The sequence below is a fragment of the Neoarius graeffei genome, chromosome 13 (assembly GCF_027579695.1).
Source record: "Neoarius graeffei isolate fNeoGra1 chromosome 13, fNeoGra1.pri, whole genome shotgun sequence".
NCBI lineage: Eukaryota > Metazoa > Chordata > Actinopteri > Siluriformes > Ariidae > Neoarius > Neoarius graeffei.
In genome coordinates, this window is record NC_083581.1 from 42978558 (window position 1) to 43005194 (window position 26637).

At 42.6% G+C, this 26637-nt stretch overlaps 1 protein-coding gene across 1 annotated transcript in view; it reads left to right on the forward strand.

Moving 5' to 3' along the window:
* Nucleotides 1–26637, forward strand: part of LOC132896734 (collagen alpha-1(XXIV) chain) — a 286940-nt gene that overhangs the window by 238107 nt on the left and 22196 nt on the right. The window contains exons 32-46 of the mRNA XM_060937767.1: nucleotides 7590–7643; nucleotides 8177–8230; nucleotides 8737–8790; nucleotides 10502–10555; nucleotides 11883–11936; nucleotides 12049–12156; nucleotides 12265–12318; nucleotides 12802–12909; nucleotides 15082–15135; nucleotides 24508–24561; nucleotides 24673–24729; nucleotides 25216–25269; nucleotides 25426–25479; nucleotides 25862–25915; nucleotides 26440–26493. Of these exons, the coding sequence (XP_060793750.1) occupies nucleotides 7590–7643; nucleotides 8177–8230; nucleotides 8737–8790; nucleotides 10502–10555; nucleotides 11883–11936; nucleotides 12049–12156; nucleotides 12265–12318; nucleotides 12802–12909; nucleotides 15082–15135; nucleotides 24508–24561; nucleotides 24673–24729; nucleotides 25216–25269; nucleotides 25426–25479; nucleotides 25862–25915; nucleotides 26440–26493 (921 nt within the window). The remainder of the gene's footprint in view (nucleotides 1–7589; nucleotides 7644–8176; nucleotides 8231–8736; nucleotides 8791–10501; nucleotides 10556–11882; nucleotides 11937–12048; nucleotides 12157–12264; nucleotides 12319–12801; nucleotides 12910–15081; nucleotides 15136–24507; nucleotides 24562–24672; nucleotides 24730–25215; nucleotides 25270–25425; nucleotides 25480–25861; nucleotides 25916–26439; nucleotides 26494–26637) is intronic.

The window sequence follows — 26637 nt, forward strand, 5'->3', positions numbered from 1 at the left end:
AGAGAATATGAGTGAGAATATGGCTTGCTTCAGGCGATCTGTAGAACATAAATTGTAGTACATAGGACAGTAAATGATGCAAGAGTTCAAACCACATCTAGTGAACTTTTATAGAGACCATGGAGCCATAAAACTTCTGAGTTTATGGAATGAAATATGCACAATGTTTTTGTGGAACTGCTTTTGTGACTGGGTATCACTGCATTGCTACATTATCTCTATTGTTGTAAGTTTCTAAATTATCTAACATTTGATTATCAAATAAATAAACATGATCATGTGACCATGTGTGCCACAATCTAGGAGAAACGTGTAAAGTGTTACAGATGTCACACAGTGAAACTAATCACACTCAAACAGGGCTTTATAGTATAACGAGTGAAATAATGACTTCCCCAAACATAAGGCCCAACATAGTGCTGAGGGTGTTGTTGTTTTAAACTAATCCTATCTGAATAGAGTGCAGAATCGATCAGCCAAGAAATGTTTGGTGTATGAAGTTTGGAGACAGTGTTGTAGTCGAGTCATTAAACCTCAAGTCTGAGTCCAGTCTTGAGTCCCCAGTGTTCAAGTCTGAGTCAAGTCCAAGTCATTAAAAAAAGTTTCGAATCGAGTCTGAATCGAGTCCAAGGACAAGACTCCAGCCGCACCATTTGACGGTGGCTGTTTCAGCGCCATTAACATTAGTTTGTTCCTGAACATAACGTATGAACAGGTGAATGTGCATTCTCTTTGTCAGGGAGTGTGAAGTATTCTGTCAGAGATGGTTGGGAGACGGATGTAAGTGCAGAAGGTGTGTTTATTAATACAAGTGAAGACGGTAAACAATCCAGAACGGCAGGCAAAATCGTAAAACAGTGAAACAGGCAATAGGTCAAGCGAGGCACAAACAGGCTATCGTTGACTTGGCAGAATCAAAGACGAGAAACAGGAAATCAGGGATCAGGAAACCAAACAAGGAAATAAGGCTCGGTAATGTGTCTGCCATGCAACTCCAATACTTCGCAAAGTAAGTGTGCTTTCACAGTTTTTAAATAGGCGGCTGATTGCGCCTTAATCTTGTGCATGTGCGAGTCGTTTATGGCACGTGTGAGAGTCCACTTAGCGCGCGCGCTGTCCGGAGCATGCCCGAGAGTCTATCTGATGCACGTGCCAAGGCGCACAGGTGTGACACTCTTGCACGAAATTAGTACAAAAATTAATGTAGATATAAATATCTTATGCCAAATTATTATGGTATGTTACAAAAAATGAAAAAATCTGAGTCCTGGTCTCCAATTTACGAGTCCAAGTCAAGTCATCAGTGCTCAAGTCCAAGTCAAGTCACGAGTCCTTAAAATTAAGGTACGAGTCGGACTCAAGTCCGAGTCCTGGACTTGAATACTTCAAGCCTATTTGGAGACATTTATAATTGTAAAAGACATTGTTTGGCTTCATAACATTATTGGGTTTCAGGGAAAATTAGGCCTCAATTATCAAACAGCATAAGAATGAATTTATTCATAAATCACTCGTCGGACCTTTTATGCAGGAAACGTATGAGAATTTATTCATAAAACTGTTCATATCTGATGAACACATTCATATTGATAGGGTTCACTCTTGTGTTTTTATAAACTTATGTATAAGGAGACTCACTGGGGTGAACTTGAATTGATCAGCTTCAAATCAATTTGTCAATGAGTTCCTGTGAATTTATACACAGATTATGATCTAAAAACAATTCAGTAAATTAACACAAAAGACTAGCAGTTCAATTTGGACAAAAGTAATGGTACTCTACCCTGTTAGTGTTGGTCTGTGGTAACTGACATGCTGCAGTGGCTGAGCTGCATTACTGGGTTGTTTCACAATCATAGTTGTCTTTTTGAGTAACACCAACTAACTCCTGCAACTAGGTCCAGTATAAATATGCTGGCTGGAGTAGTCCTCTCCAGCCAACCACAAGGATCATCCCTACTTCAGTTGTTATTACAGTTACCACTATATACACTAACGTTCAAAAGTTTGGGGTCACCCTTTGTGTTTTCCATGAAAAGTCACACTTTTATTTACCACCATAAGTTGTAAAACGAATAGAAAATATAGTCAAGACATTTTTCTGGCCATTTTGAGCATTTAATCGACCCCACAAATGTGATGCTCCAGAAACTCAATCTGCTCAAAGGAAGGTCAGTTTTCTAGCTTCTCTAAAGAGCTCAACTGTTTTCAGCTGTGCTAACATGATTGTACAAGGGTTTTCTAATCATCCATTAGCCTTCTGAGGCAATGAGCAAACACATTGTACCATTAGAACACTGGAGTGAGAGTTGCTGGAAATGGGCCTCTATACACCTATGGAGATATTGCACCAAAAACCAGACATTTGCAGCTAGAATAGTCATTTACCACATTAGCAATGTATAGAGTGGATTTCTGATTAGTTTAAAGTGATCTTCATTGAAAAGAACAGTGCTTTTCTTTCAAAAATAAGGACATTTCAAAGTGACCCCAAACTTTTGAACGGTAGTGTACAAACATCGCTGCACAGGACTTGAACATTTGTACTTAAAACCATATCCATTTCAACAATTCAGTAAATTAACACAAAAGACTAGCAGTTCAATTAGGACAAAAGTAATGGTACCCTGTAAAAGGCAGACGCGTTAGTGTTGGTCTGTGGTAACTGACATGCTGCAGTGGCTGAGCTGCATTACTGGGTTGTTTCACAATCATAGTTGTCTATTTGAATGACACCAACTAACTCCTGCAACTAGGTCCAGTATAAATATGCTGCAGTTTCTTATACCTTATTTTACAGGGACACACCAGTCCTACATACAGCAGTAATGTCTCATAAGTTCTTATAAATATGTTTGTAAGAGTCAAATGTCGGCTCAGTTTTGACCTTGTGGTCATTTCATTTAATTCTACTTTAAATATTACATTTATATTTTACTGGTTAAATTCAGAATTGCATTGTTAGCACTAATCAGGTTTTACTTTGGGTTGTATACAGTATTTCATTCACAGTAGAAAGATATTTAAGTGGAAATTACATTTTTTTTTGTAAACTAAGTGTGTCTGACAGGATCCTGTGTCTGTCAAAAATATCCGCTCTGGAAATCACTCCCCATATGATGAGGATGTAAATGATTTTTTAAGAAAATATTTGTCCCTTTGAAGCAGAAGACTGTATTGTTGCACAGTAAAAACAGGACTTGAAACAGATGTGAGACACTTTTGCAGCAGAGCTTCACATGTGGTTGAAATGTGTCTGTCAAAAAGTGTCCTCTCCAGCCAACCACAAGGATCATCTCCACTTCAGTCATTATTACAGTTACCACTATACACAAACATCGCTGCACAGGACTTGAGCATTTGTACTTAAAACCATATCCATTTCAACAGTTTTTCACTCTGTATATCTTACTCTTATGGATGATAAGAAAGTGGATCAATTTTAGAAATACACTACTGTACATGCTGTCATCTCACCACAAGTAACATGCCCAGTATACGACCTGTAGTTCTGACATTGTGCGCAGTTAATTTCCAGTTCAAAACGTCATTTTTGGCAGCAGAGGAACAGAAAAATCTGAGGTTCGATTTTCAGGCTATCATGGACCTGAAAAGTATACCCTGATTGTGAAACAGTCCTACTACATGATTTAGTGTTCTTTCACCATTTAGTCATCATTTTGTCATTTTAACTCTGTGAGCTTTTGCATTTTATGGAGTTTGGTGGGTGTGAATGTGCTTGTTAATGTACAGCTGATTAACATACACACATGAGTCTGAAGAAAATCAGATAATTTTTTGCAACTCTGGCAAAATTGTACTGTACATTTACACACAAATTTACGAGTGAGCAAATCTGTAAATGAGTGAAATAAACAATACCCAGCGCAAGTTTCATTTTTAACTGAATGAAGAAACATTTCCTCCACTCACTGGCCACTTTATTAGGAACACCCATCCACCTGCTGTTTGATGCAGTTATCCAATCAGCCAATTCCTTGACAGCAGCACAATTAGATTAGATTAGATTAGATTAGATTAGATTAGATTAGATTAGATTAGATTAGATTAGATTAGATTAGGTTAGGTTAGATTAGATTAGATTAGATTCAACCTTATTGTCATTGAACATGTCACAGGTACAAGGCAATGAAATGCAGATTGCATCTAACCAGAAGTGCATAGCAGTAAATGACATAAGTGTAATATACAAATATAAATGTACAGCAATTACAGGGTATGGAATGGTATAATGATCCCATTCATCTCATTATCTCAAGCCGCTTTATCCTGTTCTACAGGGTCGCAGGCAAGCTGGAGCCTATCCCAGCTGACTACGGGCGAAAGGCGGGGTACACCCTGGACAAGTCGCCAGGTCATCACAGGGCTGACACATAGACACAGACAACCATTCACACTCACATTCACACCTACGGTCAATTTAGAGTCACCAGTTAACCTAACCTGCATGTCTTTGGACTGTGGGGGAAACCGGAGCACCCGGAGGAAACCCACGCGGACACGGGGAGAACATGCAAACTCCACACAGAAAGGCCCTCGCCGGCCATGGGGCTCGAACCCGGACCTTCTTGCTGTGAGGCGACAGCGGTAACCACTACACCACTGTGCTGCCCCTGGTATAATGATATGATAGATATTTACAGTATGTACAAATGTGCAATATGAATGAACTATAGTGTAATGGTATGATATGATGTAGATATTTGCAGTATATACAAAACTCGGTATGAATAAACAGTAGTGCAAATGGTGATAGTGCAGTGAAGTCAGTTCAAGTCAATTCAGTGTTCGGGGGGGGGTTGGTGAGTGTGTGTGTGTGTGGGGCGGAGTTCAGCAGTGAGACAGCTGAAGGAAAAAACTGTTCCTGAACGTGGTGATTTTGGTCCGAAGGCTCCTGTAGCGCCTTCCAGAGGGCAGGAGAGTGAACTCGGTGTTTTTTGGTTTTTTGCACCATTCTGTGTAAACTCTGTAAACAATGCATCAAATCATGCAGATACAAATCAAGAGCTTCAGTTAATGTTCACTTCAAACATCAGAACAGGAAAAATTGTGATCTCAAAGTGTGACTTTCACTGTGGCATGGGTGTTGGTGCCAGATGGACTGGTTTGAGTGTTTCAGAAACGGCTGATCTCCTGGGGTTTTCACACACAACAGTCTCTAGAGTTTACACAGACTGGTGCGAAAAACAAAAACATTGAGCGAGCAACAGTTCTGTGGGTGGAAACAAACGTCTTGTTGATAAAAGAGGTCAGAGGAAAATGGGCAGTGCTGAGTTTCCCAAAAGCATCGTAGCACAAAGATCATCGTTAAATGGTAGCACGAGCAGCACAATGAACACTCTCTCTCCTAGTTAAGATGCTCTTAGTTTTAAGAGGCTTTTGGGAAACCCAACACAGACTGGTCTGAGCTGCCAGGAAGGATATAGCAACTCATAGCAACTCTTTACAACCGCGGTGAGCAGAAAAGCATCTCAGCATACAACAGCAGAAGACCACATTGGGTTCCACTTCTGCCAGCCAAGAACAGGAATCTTAGACTCAAGAACAAGTTCCTATTAAAGTGGCCGGTGAGTGTATGTTCCTGTACAATGTCCTCAAAATACGCAATGGCTTCACATTTGCCAAAACAAGTGTTTATTATCCACCAAGCCAGACATTTCTGTTCCTCATGGCTAGCCTGTTCCCATGTTGGAAAGAGATAAGAAATTCCCAGTAATAATCATTAGGAATCAGGTTAAATCAGGAACAAAGACACCAGAAATATGGAACAGATTTCCAGGTCTGGTTTCATATGATGCTCTCCCACCGTGCTAATGAGAATGGTTGTGTGTAGGTAGTGTATCCTCTCATCTCATCTCATTATCTGTAGCCGCTTTATCCTGTTCTACAGGGTCGCAGGCAAGCTGGAGCCTATCCCAGCTGACTACGGGCGAAAGGCGGGGTACACCCTGGACAAGTCACCAGGTCATCACAGGGCTGACACATAGACACAGACAACCATTCACACTCACATTCACACCTACGGTCAATTTAGAGTCACCAGTTAACCTAACCTGCATGTCTTTGGACTGTGGGGGAAACCGGAGCACCCGGAGGAAACCCACGCGGACACGGGGAGAACATGCAAACTCCACACAGAAAGGCCCCTGTTGGCCACGGGGCTCGAATCCGGACCTTCTTGCTGTGAGGCGACAGTGCTAACCACTACACCACTGTGCCGCCGTAGTGTATCCTGCAGATGATACTAAGCCATGTAAACAGGGATGAAAGGAAAATACATGAAGCAGTGCTGGTGACACATCTGAAAGGAGTCTAAGCATCAGATTGCAATAATTTCCTGGTGGTTTAACAGTATGTGGCTGGTTCTCATCGACAAATAACCAGCACTGCAGATCTACTATGATATGCATAGTGTGGCTCAATACACACATTCTGACGTACTGTATCACAGTACAGCATGTTGAAATACAGAACAGCACAATTTCACACTTTACTTTAAAAAGTCAAAAGCAAGGGCATTTAATGTGAACCATTATTCGCTTTCACTGTCACGCAGTGTCCTTTGGTTTTAAGATAAAATTTGTTAGTACTCAACTACAAACTGGTCCTGCTTTCACACAAAATGTGTACATGAAGCTTTTAAATTTGCCCTGAAAGCTATTTTGTGCACTTGCTATCAGATTTTCCTTGCCAGTGAATTTCTTTCTTCTTGTTCTGATGTCCACCTTGTTCCTCATGGATACTCTGCTCAACATTCTTGAGTTTCTCAACCGTATTTTCAGATTTCCTTCATTTCACACTCGGATTTTCTTTTACTTACACTCATTTCATAATAGCTTACATTCCTGGGAAGCGCTTCTTCACACTTTCATGTGCTCATTCTGGGACTTCCTCAGGCCTCCTCCTCCTTACTCTAGGACTTCTTCCTCACTCTGAGCTCTCCGACTTTCACCTTCTCACTCTGGAACATCTTCCTGTTCACTCTGGGACTTCTTTTTAGACTTTACACCTCCTCATTCTGTGACTTCTTCCTCTTCACCCTGAGGCCTTCCTAGATGTCTTCCTCCCTATGGGGCTTCCTCAGACCTCCTCCTGTTCAGGGACTTGTACAGACTTCTTCTTCCTCTTCAATCTAGCCATCCATGTCTTTGCTCCTCATACTTTTGCCATTGTAAGTAAATGATGCTACAGTCTAGGGTATATTGTTTCTTCTTGATGAACAAATTGCTCATGCTCACAAGTATTCTTGTCCTATTTACGATCATTAAATTAAACTTCAAATAATGATTAATTGCTGGCTTCTTGTGTGGAAATTGTTTACATGTAGCTTCAGGAATTAACCTTTCACAGAGTATGCTAATTGGAGTGAGGGAACAAATGTGTACAATGTTGGCAATTTAAAACCAATCGAACATTCCTGTAATTTACAGCATGCAGCCACATTGTCTGCATACTTCTACTCTTACCTGTGAATTCGAAATGTATAACGAGATCATGTTTACACACAAAAAAAAGTCAGTATGGTCAAGACTCAGATGCATGCATGTACCGGTATGTACATTTTGTAGGGTGTTGCAGGTCCACCTGGAAGTTCTGGTGAAAGAGGACCTCATGGTGAACCTGTGAGTATTTCTGACTCCTTTCATAAATATTAAGCCAAACTGGTAGTTTTGGAAGCATAGGCATGGACTTCTCCTTCTGCCATTTCATGTTCTGGGAGTGTGTGTGTGTGTGTGTGTGAGAGAGAGAGAGAGAGAGAGAGAGAGAGAGTGCTAGTCTAAACATGTAATCAGTCTTCTAGTTGCTGCATCTGCTGTAAAAACATGCTGGAGCTGTTTGAAGAAGCCGTGCTGTTTTTCCATTCTTTCATACACATTGCACAGCACATCAGCACACACACTCATGTACAAGCACACACACACACACACACACCTTCCCCAAGGTAATGTCCTTTATCGGCTTTGTGTTTGACATAACTTGGTGATGACAGCTGCTCTCTTCACACAATAATATTACATCAATCACATTTATTTTGCTAAGTGTTGAAATCCACATAGCTCTGTGTGTGTGCGTGCGTGTGTGTGTGCGCTGTGCAGAATGATGTAATGAGTGGTGATTTCCGAGTTACATAACCGGTAGTGTGTTTGTCCATTAGGGACCTAAAGGTCCACCTGGGGAAGCAGGAACAAATGGAGAGCAAGGACCTGAGGTAACACACGACATTCCATAACAACACTTATAAGTACAGCAATCACACACACACACACAGACACCCACTGCCAGCTAATTAAGTTAAAATGAGATGTTTGTAATTAATTTTTTTGAATGCTAATTTGCAGGTTAATCTGTTTACTATAATGCTAGTTCATGTTTTAGCTTCTTTAATATCTCTCTACATTGTGGGTTAATGTTTTTATTGTAATGCTGATTCACATTTTAGCCCATTTGCTGTAATGTTTGTTTTGGTTTAATCTGTTTCTCGTAAAGCTAGACCCTGGTTTAGTCTGCTGTTATTTCTTTGTCTGGTTTTCTGGTTTGTGCGTGAATGTGTTTATCATAATGCTAATTCATACTGTAGCTTGCTTACTATAATGCTATTTGGTGGGTGGCTTATTTTATAGAATTACTAGCGAACTGAATTTCACAAGCATTCTCTTTTGCCTTGAGAGGAAAGGTGCAGTGATTTTAAACAAGTGCTGTGTGTTTCTTTGGCAGGGGCTTCCAGGACCTGAAGGTGAACAGGGACCTGCTGGAGAACCGGGATTCAAGGTGAGGTCTTAAACCTGTGCTACTGCTAACAGAATGAAGAACGTGCAGCATCAGAGCACTTTTTTCTGGAAGCCGTCAGAGCTGTCTAAACGATTTATATACACTAACGTTCAAAAGTTTGGGGTCACCCAGACAATTTTGTGTTTTCCATGTAAAGTCACACTTTTATTTCCCACCATAAGTTGTAAAATGAATAGAAAATATAGTCAAGACATTTTTCTGGCCATTTTGAGCATTTAATCGACCCCACAAATGTGATGCTCCAGAAACTCAATCTGCTCAAAGGAAGGTCAGTTTTATAGCTTCTCTAAAGAGCTCAACTGTTTTCAGCTGTGCTAACATGATTGTACAAGGGTTTTCTAATCATCCATTAGCCTTCTGAGGCAATGAGCAAACACATTGTACCATTAGAACACTGGAGTGAGAGTTGCTGGAAATGGGCCTCTATACACCTATGGAGATATTGCACCAAAAACCAGACATTTGCAGCTAGAATAGTCATTTACCACATTAGCAATGTATAGAATGGATTTCTGATTAGTTTAAAGTGATCTTCATTGAAAAGAACAGTGCTTTTCTTTCAAAAATAAGGACATTTCAAAGTGACCCCAAACTTTTGAACGGTAGTGTAATTGTTTTAGTTTGATGAGTGAGTGTGATTATTTTACCATAAACCGTTTTGTGAATCTCATCAGATGAGGTGTTATAGCTGGGCTCTTTTGTAAAATATGCTAAAAAAGTAATGGCACCCTTCATCTGCAGTTGACTAGTGTATTTTACTGTAAAGTTGTGCGTTTACCAGTAGCATCATCATTATTATTATGATGATGATGATGATGATGCACCTGGAATATAACCAATTAATTAATTAATTTTTTTTTCATTGTGAAAAGTACATTGAAATAACATAGCAAAGTCATTTTAGTGTTTCTTTTACAAAAGTGAAATGGAGTAGAATTAAGGTGTTGGTTAATTTTCTATAACCGCAGCTCTGACAGTAGTGCAGCTGCAAATCACAGGTTTACAGGTTCAATGTGTGTGATCTCATACATTATCGTTTCTACAGTAACAGCTCATTCACAGGGACTTGTATGGCAGATGTGGTACATATACAGATTAAAAATGGTGTGCAGTGATTGCTATGGGTTATGTACTATTTATGGAAGGAGTCTCCAGTGAAGGGCGGCATGGTGGTGTAGTGGTTAGCACTGTCGCCTCACAGCAAGAAGGTCCTGGGTTCGAGCCCCGGGGCCGGCGAGGGCCTTTCTGTGTGGAGTTTGCATGTTCTCCCCGTGTCTGCGTGGGTTTCCTCCGGGTGCTCCGGTTTCCCCCACAGTCCAAAGACATGCAGGTTAGGTTAACTGGTGACTCTAAATTGACCGTAGGTGTGAATGTGAGTGTGAATGGTTGTCTGTGTCTATGTGTCAGCCCTGTGATGACCTGGCGACTTGTCCAGGGTGTACCCCGCCTTTCGCCCGTAGTCAGCTGGGCTAGGCTCCAGCTTGCCCGCGACCCTGTAGAGGGATAAAGCGGCTAGAGATAATGAGATGAGATGAGTCTCCAGTGTCCAGCTTTGTAACAGTCAGAGTTAAAGCTGTACCTTTAAGTTTTCCGGCATCTTCATAACAGAGGAGTTTACACTTTGTGCTTTCTTGGTAACATGATAAGCTGCATTTTCTAACAGGAGCTAACTTGATTGTCTTTCATGTAGGGTGTAATCGGACCTGTGGGTGCTGAAGGGGAGCAAGGGCAAAAAGGTGTAAGGGTGAGTCTACATTCTTGCTCCTTAATTACAGGTCTGAAAGCCTCAGCTCGGGTCTGTCTGCTGTGTCTTTATTAGTTTCTCTCTCAGAGACTTTCTGTGTTCTCTCACACTGTCTGATCTTCTACTGTTACACCATAACGCAGCCAATCCTCATGTTTTGCTTATGACGTGTTATATTATTGGCACTGATATCCTGATATTTTAACTGGATAACAACTCTGAGTGAAGGCTTCTTGAATTATGAAATGTGTGCACTGGGGTTGCTTTCACACCCAAGTTTGTGCTTATATACATAAAAACCATAACAACGCTCACGTCTTAGCTAGTATCAGCTAACTAGCTAGCCTAGCTTGCATCCTAGATTAGTTTAGATTTTTGAGGATGCTATTTGTCTTCACTGTCACTTTAGAAGCAGAAAAGCTGAAGAATTTGACCTGTTTGTTCGACCAGTGCACAGCCAAAACATACACATGGTTATTTTTAGTTACAATGGCGTTGGAATATTGAAAATATTTTCCATGCAGTAAATCTCCTCCTAATCTCTCACTACCTCACAAGACTCATTTTTCACCATCACTTTGTCCTCCATGTTTTTCTCACTTGCCTTCGAACCTACAATCTGATTGATCAGAAGGTTAAAAAAAGTGCTTGGGGTACCTCTTGGAGTAACTTTTTTCAACTTTGTGATCACGTCCTGTGGGATTACATGTGAAATACTGGAGGTTGGGAATAAAATGGCGGGGGTGAAAGCAGCCTTATGAGGGCTGTAATGGTAAAGATGATGGCGTTATGTTTGTTTATTTATTACTCTGTTTTTTATTCTTATGTTGTAATTTTTGAGCAACATCTGCCACAAGAATTTCTGTCAGGTTGAATAAAGTTCTATCTTATCTTAAACAATATTTCTACATAACTCTAATAAATGGCTAGGGTCTGCTTTAAACAAATTGTTAGCTGTTTCCTAAATGAATACAATCACTGATTCTACAATGCTATGTCTCATCAAGTAAGTTACAGGTATCATATTGTGAATGTTTCATAACTTTCTACAACATGATGATGTCAGTGTTAAAATGCATGTAAAATTAAAAATGCATGCCTTTCATGAAGTTTGACAATGTGCTTTAATTAGCGTCCTCATCATAATGTGTGTGCATATATTTTTGAAAAAGCCCAAACTTGACTGCATTGGTCTGATTTTGATGATCAGTGGTAATGGTAATGGAATGCTTTTAAAATAGCACTGTAGCATTTACTTTTACTCAGACTTTTCCCCTTTTGTGTGTGTGTGTATGTGTGTGTGTGTCTGTGTGTGTGTGTCTGTCAGGGGCCTCCAGGTCCACCAGGAGAAGATGGACCTCAGGGAAAGGACGGCCAAAAGGTCAGTAAACAATCAAACGTTTTATTCCATTCATGACTTTGACATGTTATCATTTTATTGTATCTAACATATCTCCTACGTAAGTTTAGTGATTCTTGTGCTTTTGCTCCAGGGTGAACAAGGAGACTGCGGTGCAAGGGGAGAGCCTGGAGAAAGGGGCAAGGTCGGTGACCCTGGCCCTCTGGGACCTCCTGGAAACGCTGGCGCAAAAGGATTCCCGGTGAGTGTCCATCTGTGAGTACATAAGAGTTTGGAATATAGAATATAATGATTTCCTGAGATTTTATGGTTTACAGTTTTTCACACTAACATTATTTCTTTCCATTAGGGACCGGAAGGAAAACAAGGACCACCAGGAAAACATGGACGTCATGGAAAGAAGGTAAAGCATGATTTTTTAAGACTTAGGATTTAGGACTGCCATTTTGGCTTCTAAAATCTCTTATATTATATTATCAGCTTATATTTACTTCATTTCATTCTGTCAGGCATATTGAAAACAGATTCACACAGTATTAGAGTTAATGCAGTTAACAGAATGAAAGGATTTAGACAAATAAGAAGGATAATTGGGCCTAGCACTGCACCTTGTGGTACTCCACTTAGAAATGCTTAATAAGTGCTTGATAAGTGATCAAGGTTTAGAGTGATCACATGTGCATACAGGACAACCAAAGAGCCACTGTTGAACTCCTGAGCAAAATCCAGCCTCAGCTGCCCGGTTTGTTGTTTTTAGACAAGAGACAGTGGTTCGCTTTTAGATCCTAGATAGCTAGACTTGAGATATGAAGTGCTTATGGGTGAAACCCATGACATTTCAACACTCCCACCACTGAGACACTGTCATTCTGTTGATTTGTATCAGGGTGACCAGGGTCCCCTGGGTCAACCAGGAGAGATGGGTTCTGCTGGCGAAACTGGACAGGAAGGAGAGCCAGGACTGAAAGGAGTTCGTGGAACTAGAGGATCACAGGTTAGTACCTAAATGTACTGTATCCTTGATTTCATCACTTCCTTCTCTTCTAGTTTCCCTTCCTTCATTTCAGTTTTCTCAAATGGGGCGGCAACTGTTAGCGGCAACTTCCTGCATTGGCTAGTCTTTGACCAGTCAGTGTAAAAGTCACTATTATTCTGAGAAGTAGAATGAACTGTAATGAGATCTATTTTTAGATTTTTACTCATTTAGGGTCATAGTTCAGTCAGAGTTGATTTATGCATGTGAAGTGGAAATTTAATATCTAAATTGTGCACATTACTATCGACACCTCACTACAGACCTAGATGCTGTTCAGAAGTTATGTGCGAGTTACGCATTTGGGGGGGTGGAGTTTGAGTAAAACAGAGGCGTGTCTTGCTTACACATGATTCCGACCTTGAACTTAAGCACCGCGAGTTGGCCTAGTGGTTAGCGTGTCCGCCTCTCGATTGGGAGATCGCGAGTTCTACTCACGGTTGGGTCATACCAAAGACCATCATAAAAATGGTACCTACCGGTACTGCTGTCTGGCAAGGCACGCTGCAATACAGATGCGAGTGGGGAGTCAAACTCTTGCGGTTACCAGAGGACTAGCCCCCCACTGTAACCCTAGCTATGTAATAGGCGAGAGGCTGAGGGCTATGGAAAGGGTGATTGGCGCTGCCCTATGCGCCACATGGCATGGGAAGGACTTTGATTTGATTTGAACTTAAGCACGTTTCTTGTGTGATTTCGGACATTCAAGGCCAATATTAAATACACACGTAAATATGACAATATTGTTCCGACTGAAAACCCCTACTGAATGCTTCTACTCAAGAAAAACGTAACGACCTCAGAGGTGTGAATTGCACACTGATAATTTTAATAATCTGTGGTGGGTTTCCCAAAAGCCTCTTAACGCTAAGAGCATCTTAACTATGAGAGTGTTCATTGTGCTGCTTGCTTTACCATTTAATGATGATCTTTGTGCTACGATGCTTTTGGGAAACTCGGCACTGATTGAAGAATCAACGTAAACAGCTGCGTAACCAGATTCTGAATAAAAATAACCTTCTCATCTAAATATTAACTTCTGGACTTAAGTCATAAACTCTGAATACGACCCTTAACTAGCCTCTACCTACTTGTGAGGCGGTTAAGTTTTTACGATGCTGGTTAGTTAATGCATTCTGACTACTCATTGAGCAATGTTATCTCCATCTTTATTTCTTTAAATGTTCATAGATGCAGGAGAAACATCCAATTAAAATAGATTTTTAACTGCTGTTAATGCAACTTGATGTATTTTTCCAGTCTCACGTCAATGGCTTGAACAAAACAGATCGAAGGTCCATTAGGATTTCAGGTCTTCTGAAAGTTGTGGTTGGAAATATCAGCTCAAAAAGCTGCCAAAGCATCAGAGTTTTTACAGACGCTCTATTTTTCTGCCTTGTTTAATTACTATGGCATGGCATATTCCTATATGAGACACATATAGGAATATGTGTCTCACTTTTTATCCTTCACTTTCTGACTTTTTTCCAGTAGCTAATTAGTAACATTTCCTCGTATACTGTATTTCCACAGCTAAAGTTTGGTTTGTTTGTTTTTTTTTTTAAAAAAGCCATTGACTTAGCAGTTAGTTGCTAGATTTTGGCAGGAAAGCAAAAAAAAAGTTTCAAGCTGTCGTAAGATTCTGTGTTGTATGGTTTAAAAAACATGCACAAGGAATGACTTGTCTGGATCCCTTAAAAGCTGAACCACTGGAAAAAGATCAAAACAAGAACGCGACACAAAATTGTTGTTGACCTTTAGCTGTTAGAATCCAGCTAGTCTAAACACTAACAGGGTCTGGACTTGAATCCAAGACTCCTAATGGGGTATTATGTTTTTTTTTTTTCCATTAATCCATTAATGATTGCTAGCATGCTGAGAATTAATTCTTTTCTCCTGTACACCATGATGAGCACACTGAAGAGAAGCTTAAATATACGTGCAAAAACCCTTCGCTATCTTGCACTGAAAGTCTTTTTTGAGTTTCTTTCAGCAGAAAGAGACACGGTTGCTAGGAATGTGTTTTGAACCCGGGTTTAGATATAAGGAAAACTTTCAGGTGGCTGTCAGGAGTCTTATTTCAAACACAAACTCGTTTTAAAGTCTTGCGTGTGTTTTCTTCATTACGTCTAGGGTCAACCCGGAGTTATGGGACCGCAGGGAGAACCAGGAATGGAAGGGTACACAGTGAGTTACTCTTGCTTTTACTGAAAACAAACATGCACACACGGTTAAATGCTAAATTGCCCCAGGGAGTCCTTGCACGGCACAGCAGATTAATAAAACAGAAACTCACAAAAAAACAAAAAAAACATGCAGAAACATTCTTTGCAGTAATTTTTGCCAAACACACCAAAGTCTTCCACACACACACACACACACTCAGATCCACACCAGGGTCTAATCTTAGATTCTTCAAATATAAATTTCAAAGAATGAAATGAAAACCTCTTATAAGCTTTTCAGGCTTTTCCTCACATTTTGACTTTTATGTGGGATTAAATCGGACTCCGCATTCCAGAAAATTCCATCTATGCACTCCAGTGGGTATTCAGAAGGTTCAGTGGGTATCCAGGGTCACCTGGCACCCGTTCATCTCATCTCATTATCTCTATCCGCTTTATCCTTCTACAGGGTCGCAGGCAAGCTGGAGCCTATCCCAGCTGACTACGGGCGAAAGGCGGGGTACACCCTGGACAAGTCGCCAGGTCATCACAGGGCATGACACATAGACACAGACAACCATTCACACTCACATTCACACCTACGGTCAATTTAGAGTCACCAGTTAACCTAACCTGCATGTCTTTGGACTGTGGGGGAAACCGGAGCACCCAGAGGAAACCCACGCAGACACGGGGAGAACATGCAAACTCCACACAGAAAGGCCCTTGTCGGCCACGGGGCTCGAACCTGGACCTTCTTGCTGTGAGGCGACAGCGCTAACCATTACACCACCACGCCACCGGCACCCATTCAATATTCATTAATATTATTGTTATCTCACAATCTAATCACAATTGGATTTTTATTCATTACCTGTCTGATTTCTCAGGTCTGAAATTCCTATTGAAATGTTATACGATCGTCATTCTTCTCTACTAATCTTACACTAAACACAATGCGAGCCTCATATAGACTGTCCTGAAAGTCCTATGACATTCTGTGGGTTTTGTGTGAATTTTACATAGTTGCTCTTTGCCCCCAAATCCCGATTCATCCTGGATTAGTTTTCCATGTGGAGGCGGGATAATATAATTATTACCAGAGTATCTCTGGGATTTTAGTCCTTTCCAGATCTGTCATGTCAGGAATGTTTTACAGACTACAGATGCACTGGATGTCTGGAATGATTACACCATATATTACCTTCTATAAATTGACTAGTAGGAATAACGCCAGGTAATATATATCTCCATCTGAATAGACATCTTAGAAAAGATCGAGGTACGCTGCATAGCCAAAAGTATGTGTACAGCATATGTGCTTGTTAAACATGTTGCTTGAGGAGGCCTCGGGTGCAGTCAGTGTTCCAATTGATCTCAAAGGTGTTCAGTTGGATTGAGATCAGGGCTCTGTACAGGATATGGCAAACCATGTCTTCTTGGAGCTTGCTTTGTGCACAGGGGCATTGTCATGCTGGAAGAGGTTTGAGTCTCATGGTTGTAGTGAAGGGAAATTACAGCACACAAAGACATTCTATATAACTGTGTGCTTCCAACTCTGTAGCAACAGTTTGGGGAAGAAGCACATATGGGTGTGAAGGTTAGGTGTCCTCATACTTTTTGCTGTATAGTGTATCATCCTGTCGGAAAAGAGGTTTTGTGCCCTAGGAAGCACTTTTTCATTTCTGTTGTTTAAGTCAAGTTCAAAATGACACTCTGTGATTTATACAGTGATCGCTAATGCAGTGCACAATAACTATAATTACTACAGACATCCTCCGACAGCGTTACAACCAGACATGCACTCGCCGGCCACTTTAATAGGAACTTGTTCATGATTCTAAGATTCCTGTTCTTGGCTGCAGGAGTGGAACCCAATGTGCTTGTAAGAACCGTTGAAGGTGGGTGGAGCACAGAAGCATGGCAGGCCAGAACTGAGTTCTCAAACTCTTTTTATTTTAGCTTTTCAGCTCTTTACTCTACACTCTCCCAGTCACACGCGCGCACACACAAGCATTCTGGTTGGGGAGAGAGCTCCCTTCCTCTGCTGTCCCTCTCCTCTTATAGGGCGCGGTCACTGGGGAAGACACACAAACACAGGTTAATTCCCGTCAGGTGCAGTGATTCTGCCACTTACCTTCCCTGACTCCGCCCTCCATTCACAGACTGACGCTTGATCACACCCCTGCTGCCACATACCCCCACCGCCCGACTCAGGCCAGGGAGCCATCCGGCCTGCAGCTGACTCCCCCCCCGACGGGAGAGGAAATCCGCCACGACCATCTGTGCCCCCGGCCTGTGGATCACCTTGAACTTAAAAGGCTGGAGTGCCAGATACCAACGGGTGATCCGCGCGTTGGCATCCTTCATGCGGTGGAGCCACTGCAGGGGCACGTGGTCTGAACAGAGGGTGAAAGGGTGCCCCAGCAGGTAGTAGTGGAGGGTGAGGACCGCCCACTTGATGGCAAGGCATTCCTCTTCTATGGTGCTGTATCGGCCCTCGCGCACTGACAGCTTCCGGCTGATGTACAGCACTGGACGGTCTTGCCCCTCCACCTCCTGGGACAGAACAGCCCCCAGCCCCCTGTCCGACACTTCCGTCTGCAAAACAAAGGGGAGAGAGAAGTCAGGGGAGTGTAACAGTGGCCCCCCACACAGTGCAGCCTTTACCTCAGAGAAAGCCTGCTGGCATGTTGTGTGTGACCTCTTGTGTGACCTCTCACACTGCGAATAACAGGGGCTCAAGCCATTTATCCCAGTTGCGTGCATCTTCGCCTACAAATTTCCGAATTATGTTCTTGAGGGTGCGATTGAACCGTTCAACTAAGCCATCCATTTGTGGGTGATAAACGCTGGTGCGGATAGGCTTAATTCCCAGTAACCCATACAGTTCGTGCAGTGTGCGTGACATAAACGTAGTGCCTTGATCAGTCAGAATCTCCTTGGGGATTCCGACTCGGGAGATGACGCGGAAGAGTGCTTCTGCAATACTACGTGCTGAGATATTGCGAAGAGGCATTGCTTCTGGATATCGCATTGCATAGTTCACCAGGACTAAAATAAAGCGATATCCTCGTGTTGACCGATCTAATGGCCCGACGAGATCCATCCCAATTCTTTCAAACGGGGTCTCGATTAATGGCAGAGGGCGCAAAGGCACTTTTGGAATGGCCGCGGGATTTACTAACTGGCATTTGCGGCACGCCGTACACCACCTACAGACATCGCCGTGAATCCCTGGCCAATAGAACCGGGCCATTATTCGGGCTAGTGTCTTATCCTGCCCTAAGTGTCCGGCCATGGGATTAAAGTGAGCTGCCTGGAATATAAATTCCCGGTGGCTCTTTGGGATTAAAAGCTGTGTTATTTGTTCCTTAGTCTGAGTGTCCTGTGTCACTCAGTATAATCTTTCCTTAATAATGGAAAAATAGGGAAAGGATGGTGTGGCGTTTGGCTGGAGAGTTTGACCATCGATTACTCTCACTTGGTCAAACGCATGCCTCAGAGTCTCGTCTCGCGACTGCTCTAATGGGAAATCTGCGAGGGAATCCCCGAGAGAGGGAGGAGGAACCTGCTGCTCCTCACTCTGACGCGGTGATGACGTAGACGGCTCTGTGACAGCTGCTCCCGCCAATGCCACACCGGGACCTCCCCCCGCTGAAATATGGCAGGCCCCACTCTTCACTAAATGCGTCATTAATTCCTGAAATCCCAGCCTATCAGTCCCCAAAATTAAAGAGTGGGTAAGGCGAGGATTAACTGCCGCCTTTACTCTAAATTTTTCCCCTCGAAATAGAATGTGGACCGACACTAAAGGGTAGTTGTGAACATCCCCGTGCACACACAATACCTTCACCAATTGTGCTCTCCCCAATGCCTTGTCTTGCACCAGGCTTTGGTGGATTGAAGTCTGATTACAGCTGGAGTCCACCAAAGCCTGATACATATCCCTTTGGATACTCACCAGCATGCGATACGCTCCGGCCCGATCTAGGGCGGTCCCTGGCGCGTCGGGGATCTGGACCACCGCGCCCACCTCCATCGCCGAGCACTGATGCTGGAGGTGCTCCGGCTCCCCGCAGCGCCAGGATACCAGCCCAGGCTCTCCCTCTGCACCGGTGTTTCGGAGCTCACTCACCTGAGGGGGGGAAGACATAGACACGGAAGTAAGAAATGGTAGGGCACCGCGGGTGTGGCAGGCCGGCTGGGGTGGAGCCGGCCCCTGCCTCTGCGGTGGGGGAATGGGGCGAGGACGAGGAACAGAAGGAGAGAGAGAGAGAGAAAGGAGGGGAAAAGAGGAGACACGCTGTCCTGCCGTCGGAACAGCCGCCATATGGTCCTCCACCAGCACAATGGCCTGATCCAGCAATGTCGGGCGATGGCACTGGACCCACTCCGCTGTTCCTTCTGGAAGTCGGGCGATGAATTGTTCCAGCACCACCAGATCGATGATTCCCTCGGTGTCATGGTTGTCGGCCCTCAGCCACCGCTGGCAGGCATCCCGGAGTTGCTGGCCAAATGTGAACAGCCGGCCGACCTCCTCCAGGCGCAGCGCGCGGAAGCGCTGCCATTGCTGCTCCGGGGTGTGCCCCACGCATTGGAGGACAGCCCTGCGGAGGTCGACATAGACCAGCCGGCTGTCGGCGGGGAGCTGTAGCGCGGCCAGCTGTGCCTCGCCCGTTAGCAGGGGGAGGAGGTGTGCCGCGCGCTGTTCCACCGGCCAACCCCATGCCTCTGCTGCCTGCTCAAAAAGAGCGAGGAAGGCTTCGGGGTCGTCCTGCGGACCCATCTTCATTAGGGTGAGGCATTGGGGAGGGTCCACAGCGGTGGTGATGGTGGACCCTGCCAACGCGAGGAGGTGCCGGAACGCCTGGCAATCTTCCTGCTGCGCCAGCACCAGGGCTTCGAACCATTGTTCCTGCTCCTTCTGGAGGGCGATCAGCGCCTGGTGCTTGCTCTGTTGGGCCGTGGACCAGGTCCTTGAGGGGGGAGGACTCCATGGGGCTGTTCTCTTCTGCAGTCCGTCCCGGGTTTTGGCACCACTGTAAGAATCGTTGAAGGTGGGTGGAGCACAGAAGCACGGCAGGCCAGAACTGAGTTCTCAAACTCTTTTTATTTTAGCTTTTCAGCTCTTTACTCTACACTCTCCCAGTCACACGCGCGCGCACACAAGCATTCTGGTTGGGGAGAGAGCTCCCTTCCTCTGCTGTCCCTCTCCTCTTATAGGGCGCGGTCACTGGGGAAGACACACAAACACAGGTTAATTCCTGTCAGGTGTAGTGATTCTGCCACTTACCTTCCCTGACTCCGCCCTCCATTCATAGACCGACGCTTGACCACGCCCCTGCTGCCACATAGCTCTTCTGCTGTTGCATGCTGAGATGCTTTTCTGCTCACCACGGTTGTAAAGAGTTACTATGAGTTGCTATATCTTTCCTGGCAGCTTGAACCAATCTGGCCCTTTTCTTCTGATCTCTCTTATCAGCAAGGCGTTTGTTTCCACCCACAGAACTGTCACTCACTCAATGTTTTTTTGCACCATTCTGTGTAAACTCTAGAGACTGTTGTGTGTGAAAACCCCAGGAGAGCAGCAATTTCTGAAATACTCAAACCAGTCCATCTGGCACCAACACCCATGCTACAGTGAAAGTCACAGAGATCACAGTTTTTCCCGTTCTGATGTTTGAAGTGAACATTAACTGAAGCTCTTGATTTGTATCTGTGTGATTTTATACATTGTGCTGCTGTCAAGGAATTGGCTGATTAGATCACTGCATAAAACAGCAGGTGGCTGGGTGTTCCTAATAAAGTCGCCAGTGGGTGTATGTCTGGAAATGTAATCCTTTCTGATTAGCACTAAGGGTATTCTGGTCTAAATGGGAGAACCATGAATTTTCGTGTGATCCTGTATATACGCTATTATCTTGTATGAGTATACCACAGTATCTCATTGGGAAGCTATGGGAGAGCCATGCTCCTAAACCACACAGGCATTCAGAAATCAGGGCTTGGATGATTATGAACATGATTTTCTATTTGCCCTTTCAGCCTGTAAGGTTGTTTCAGCCTGTAAATCATGATTGGTTTAAATTCAACTATAATGCCAGACTATGGCTAAAATACACAGGGATGTTTTTGATTGGTGAGAATAATATTCTTTCAAGGAACACACAAGTATTGGGTTCTTCACATTCTTCATTCTGAGGAACAGGGGAATATAATTAAAGAACGAGATAAAATGAGTAAGGAGTAGGAAAATCAACAGAACAAAGTGTTTTATGAAGCAGTTTGCCAGTTTATTTATTTTTTTAAAAAAGTCATACTTTTTAATTATAATTATAATATACAATTATATTATATGGACATGAGTGTTTTATTGGGAAATATGCCATTCGTATTTTCCATATGCACTACATCCGGGACATGGAGAACCAAAACCGTGACATAAATCTCTAGATGTCACTCATGAGGATATCGATGAGTTGTTTTGATAAATTTGGGTACTTTGTGAATGTGTCTATATAATAAAAAGAAAATCGCGCGTTGGCTTGAAGATATGAAGTTTATTTTCTCATGTGGAAAAACTTGCATTTTTCCTGTGAAATACATCATGGATCTGAGTGGCACACATTTAAATAATATTGGCTGGCATTGAGTGGTATATCAGATACGGTATATTCCGTTCAGCTAGCATGATACTGAACGAGTCGAAGACGAGTAGCTGAATGGAATATATCTGATATACCACGAAAAAAGCCAGCCAATATTATTATTATTATTATTATTATTATTATTATACATACACATTTCCTTTCAGGTGTCCAACACATCTTTCTCTTTCAAATTCTCTCAAAATTTTCTGTATTTAATGAAGCAAACTTGGCGGCCATGTTTGTTCACAAATTGTCAGTCAGTCACTAGCGCAGAAGTTTTATGTCTCCGACGTGTGACTTCATGTTGTCTTGACAACCATGCAATATCGTAAACCATATTCAACACTCATTCTCCATTGGGTAGAGTGACGTAATACACGCAGGATAAGCGATATGCTAACAATATTGCATGCTGTCAAACCATGAAACCCGCTAGAAGGAAATAGAATACATATATGTTATTTACCAGCTTAAGGTCAGTCCATATTGTGAAATACCGTGACCGAGGTCTTGAATGTACTGAGCGAGGCCCTCTGGGCCGAGGTCAGTATTCAAGGCCGAGGTCACGGTATTTCACCATACGGACTGACCTTAAGCTGGTAAATAATATATTTATTTTTTTCTTTACCAAATTCTAACAGAAAACGAGAGCGCCCGAAAGGGAAAGCCGAGCCGAGGCAAGCCGCCATTTTGAATCCTCATTCACGGCTGTAATGCAAATGGCTTCCTCCTCAGTATACAAGTGCACTTCCATGGCAGGAAAAAAAACCCTACATTTTGCCACCTATGTAGTCCCCTATTTATACAAAATTGAGTCATGCGGGATTCAGCCATGTTTTTGCTCGGCGTTAGCAAGTTAGAGGTTTTTAGCTTTCTCCTGAAATGTTTTCTTTTATTTCTTCTTCCTCAGGATAGTAAAACTCGCTTTTGCTGTGAAGACTGTCGTTATCGCTATCCATGCTGTAAAATTAATGCTATTCTCCTGAGAAATGCTGGCAAAAATGTATAAGATTTTTGATAATCTTATAAATAAATCTTATTAAAAAAAGATAAATGTTGACAAAAAATGCTACGTTTTTTGTTGTGAATGAGCGAGTCGCCAGAGGTCCGTAACCGGGGTCCGTAACTGGGGTCCGTATCGTAGGATACGGACCCGCTCGCCAGCCAATCAGAGCGCAGGATTTGATGGAATCCGCACCGCGAAAAAAATAAATGTTTTTATTCCACTGAAAAAGTGTCCTGTATCTATAATAATTCCTGATATTTCACTCCGATGATGTCACTCTCAGTGTTTTCCCACTGACTGGACATGCACTGTCAAAATGGCAAACCGGTTCAAAATAAAAATTCTTTTGATTAACTTGCATATTTTTTTGTGGGTGTGTCCATATAATATAAAGAACATTACATGGCGGCGCAAAAATATGAAGTTTATTTTCTCGTGTTGTACATATTTTCACTCGTTCGCTTCAATCGCTCATGAGATATATTCACCACTCAAAGATAAACTTCATTTCTCAACCATGTAATATCCTCTATATATTTAATGTCCATGAAACAAGTTAATTCCTGGTTAGCTGCTATAATCAGCCATTCCGTCAATACAGACCAGTTTTATCTCTAATCAAGACCATGTGAAGTTTTCTTGGAAAGTTTTAGTAATTTTTCCAAAGCCATTTCACTTGCTAGTTGTTGCTAGATACTGAGGCCAAGTTTACATTAGACCGTATCTGTCTCGTTTTCTTCGCGGATGCACTATCCGTTTACATTAAACCGCCTGGAAACGCCGGGAAACGGGAATCCGCCAGCGTCCACGTATTCAATCCAGATCGTGTCAGCTCCGGTGCTGTGTAAACATTGAGATACGCGGATACGCTGTGCTGAGCTCTAGCTGGCGTCGTCATTGGACAACGTCACTGTGACATCCACCTTCCTGATTCGCTGGCGTTGGTCATGTGACGCGACTGCTGAAAAACGGCGCGGACTTCCGCCTTGTATCACCTTTCATTAAAGAGTATAAAAGTATGAAAATACTGCAAATACTGATGCAAATACTGCCCATTGTGTAGTTATGATTGTCTTTAGGCTTGCCATCCTTCCACTTGCAAGTGGTAAGTGATATGCGCTGGGATCACACACACAGTGGCTCAGTCCCGAATCACAGCTTGTTCACTTCACTCGCGCGCTCTGTGAGCTGCGCAGGGCCGGAGTGCGCACCCTCCAGAGGGCACTCGCTGTTCAGGGCGGAGTGATTTGGAGCGCAGGATGCCTGCGGAGCCGAGCGTATCCGTGTATTGGCGTTGCTGTGTGCACGCAAATCGTGTATTGGTGTTGCTGTGTGCACACTAATCGTTTTAAAAACGTTAATCTGATGATCCGCTGATACGGTCTAATGTAAACATGGGCTGAGTGCAGTATTGAAATAAACAGCAGACGCTAACATTCTCAAGTTTCAGCGAGCTAAAAGACCTCACAAGTTGTTAACTATAACCATTAAACTCTAACAATGGCTTCGGAACATCCTCTAGATAGCTAACTAGCTGCTGAAAGTCAGTCTTGCTTGCTAAACAGACGACTGTTTCAGGGATTTTATAAGATGAGCTTGCATGTTTTTATCTTGCGAATAAACATCACAAGATGTTAGGATTTAGCTATAATCGTGAATGTTCAGTAGTGGATTCTGCACGTTAGCTGAAGTTTTGTGTAATGTTTGTTTCCTTTTTGATTTTTTCTGACTTTAGGGTCATGTTGGCAAACCTGGTCCACTTGGACCCCCAGGACCTAAAGGTGAAAAGGTAATTAGCATTACATGGATCTGTCTGTTATTTCTTTAGCAGGAATTTGTGCATGTGATGGCTGTAGCACTACTTCGTGAGCGCAGTATATTTGTGTGTGTGTTTCATCAGGGTTATCCAGGAGAGGACAGCAGGACTCCAGGACCACCGGGGCCCTTAGGTGAACCAGTAGGTCTAGATCTCCTTACACCTCCTATCATCACACACCATCACTTCCTGTTTACCAAACTCACAAGACACATCAGCCAGATCCTTACCATTAAATAAAATGTTAGAAAATGATCACATGACCAAGTTTGACCGCCATGTCCGAATGTCACGTTTGATTTCATTACGTAGTAATTGTTTTTTGTTTTGTTTTGTTTTTTACATCATGTGTGAATTTTCTTGAAAACAGGTTTAAAATGTGTGCGCTTATTGGATAAAAGCAGTAGCAATGATAACACACTGACCATACATGAGCAAGTACATGAAATATAATATTTTAATCGAATTATAAGACTATCAGTTATAATAATGTATTAATAAGTAACAACACGGAAAAAGGTTTTCCCTGATCAAACTTATATTCAAACAGCCTCCACTTCCTGTCAGAGTTTTACATGGTGCTGTTAGATGTCTGGAATTGGGGTGTGTGTGTGTGTGTGTGGGCAGGGTCCTCCAGGTGAGAAAGGTGATAGAGGAGATCCAGGAGATAACGGATATCAGGTGAGTAAAGGGCATCTTCAAAGCCTTCGGGTTTAATTTAATTTCAGATTCATTTTAGATCAGTTTCCTTTAAAATGAATCATTTTTCAAGCCCCAGTTAATTACAGCGTGAGACAGAAAAAGAGAGAGGAGATGTAATGTGGGTCTGCGTTTCAGGGTCACGTTGGGGTCCCAGGTGCTCGGGGGTCAGTGGGACAGCAGGGGGCACCAGTGAGTACTTAATTTTAATCTGTTATTCCTTTTGAAATGTTTTCTATGTTCTTTGTTTTTAGTCTTTTAATCTGCTTTCCAAGTTCTAAATAATGAGTAAATAATCAGTGTGAATGTTTACTACACAAGAATATATCTGTTTTTAATATTCCTCATTAAATGTTTTCAGTCCTTTTGAGTAATTATGGAGTAATTGGTATGGGATGATGGTTTTGGGGATTTTTTCATGCAAGGACGATGCTGTAAAGAACAAAAACATTTTTTATTTTGTAAATGTGTTTTCTGTTAAACATTGCAGCGCTCAGCTATTTTGGATTTTATCCGCTTTTGTATTTCGATATTCTCGTAATTAAATAAATAAAAATGTACATATTCTTTTTAGGGATTACCTGGACTGCCTGGAGAAACAGGACCTAAAGGGGATAAAGGAACTCAGGTGTGTGTGTGTGTGGGGGGGGGACTGTAACACAGAGCTAGATGGACAGGAAAGAGAGAAAGCAAGAGACAGACTGATAGAGAGAAAGAGGGAAAGAGACAGATTAATAGGTAGATAACTAGATAAAGAGAAGACAGAAATAGATAGAGCGAGAGAAGAAGTGGGAGTGGAAGTGATGGATAAATTGACATGTAGATACAGTAGAGAAAGACAGAGATAGAGCAAGAGTGACAGAATGAGAGAGGCAGAGAAAGATGGCGTGAAGTAGATAGATAGATAGATAGATAGATAGATAGATAGATAGATAGATAGATAGATAGATAGATAGATAGATAGGAAAGAGAGAAAGTGAGACAGAGAGGTAGACTGAGAGAGAAAGAGGGAAAGAGACATAGATTAATAGGTACATAACTAGATAAAGCGAGAGGGAGAGAGGCTGCTTTGGGAAGTGGCTAATTACCTGGATTCAAATAAATTGTAGTACTTGGTAAAGTGTGTTTGTGTGTGTGTGTGTGTGTGTGTAGGGACAGCCAGGAAAAAACAGTCCTCGGGGTCAGGCAGGTTCTCCTGGTTTCGAGGTAATTGTTTTTGGTATTGCTGTTATTGTAATTGTTGTGCTATAAGAGGAATAAAACACTTGGGGATGTGCTGTTACAGGAAAATAATCAGCTTCGGAATGGTAACAGTAACTGTGCTTCATCACACCACCCTGTCGTTAATTA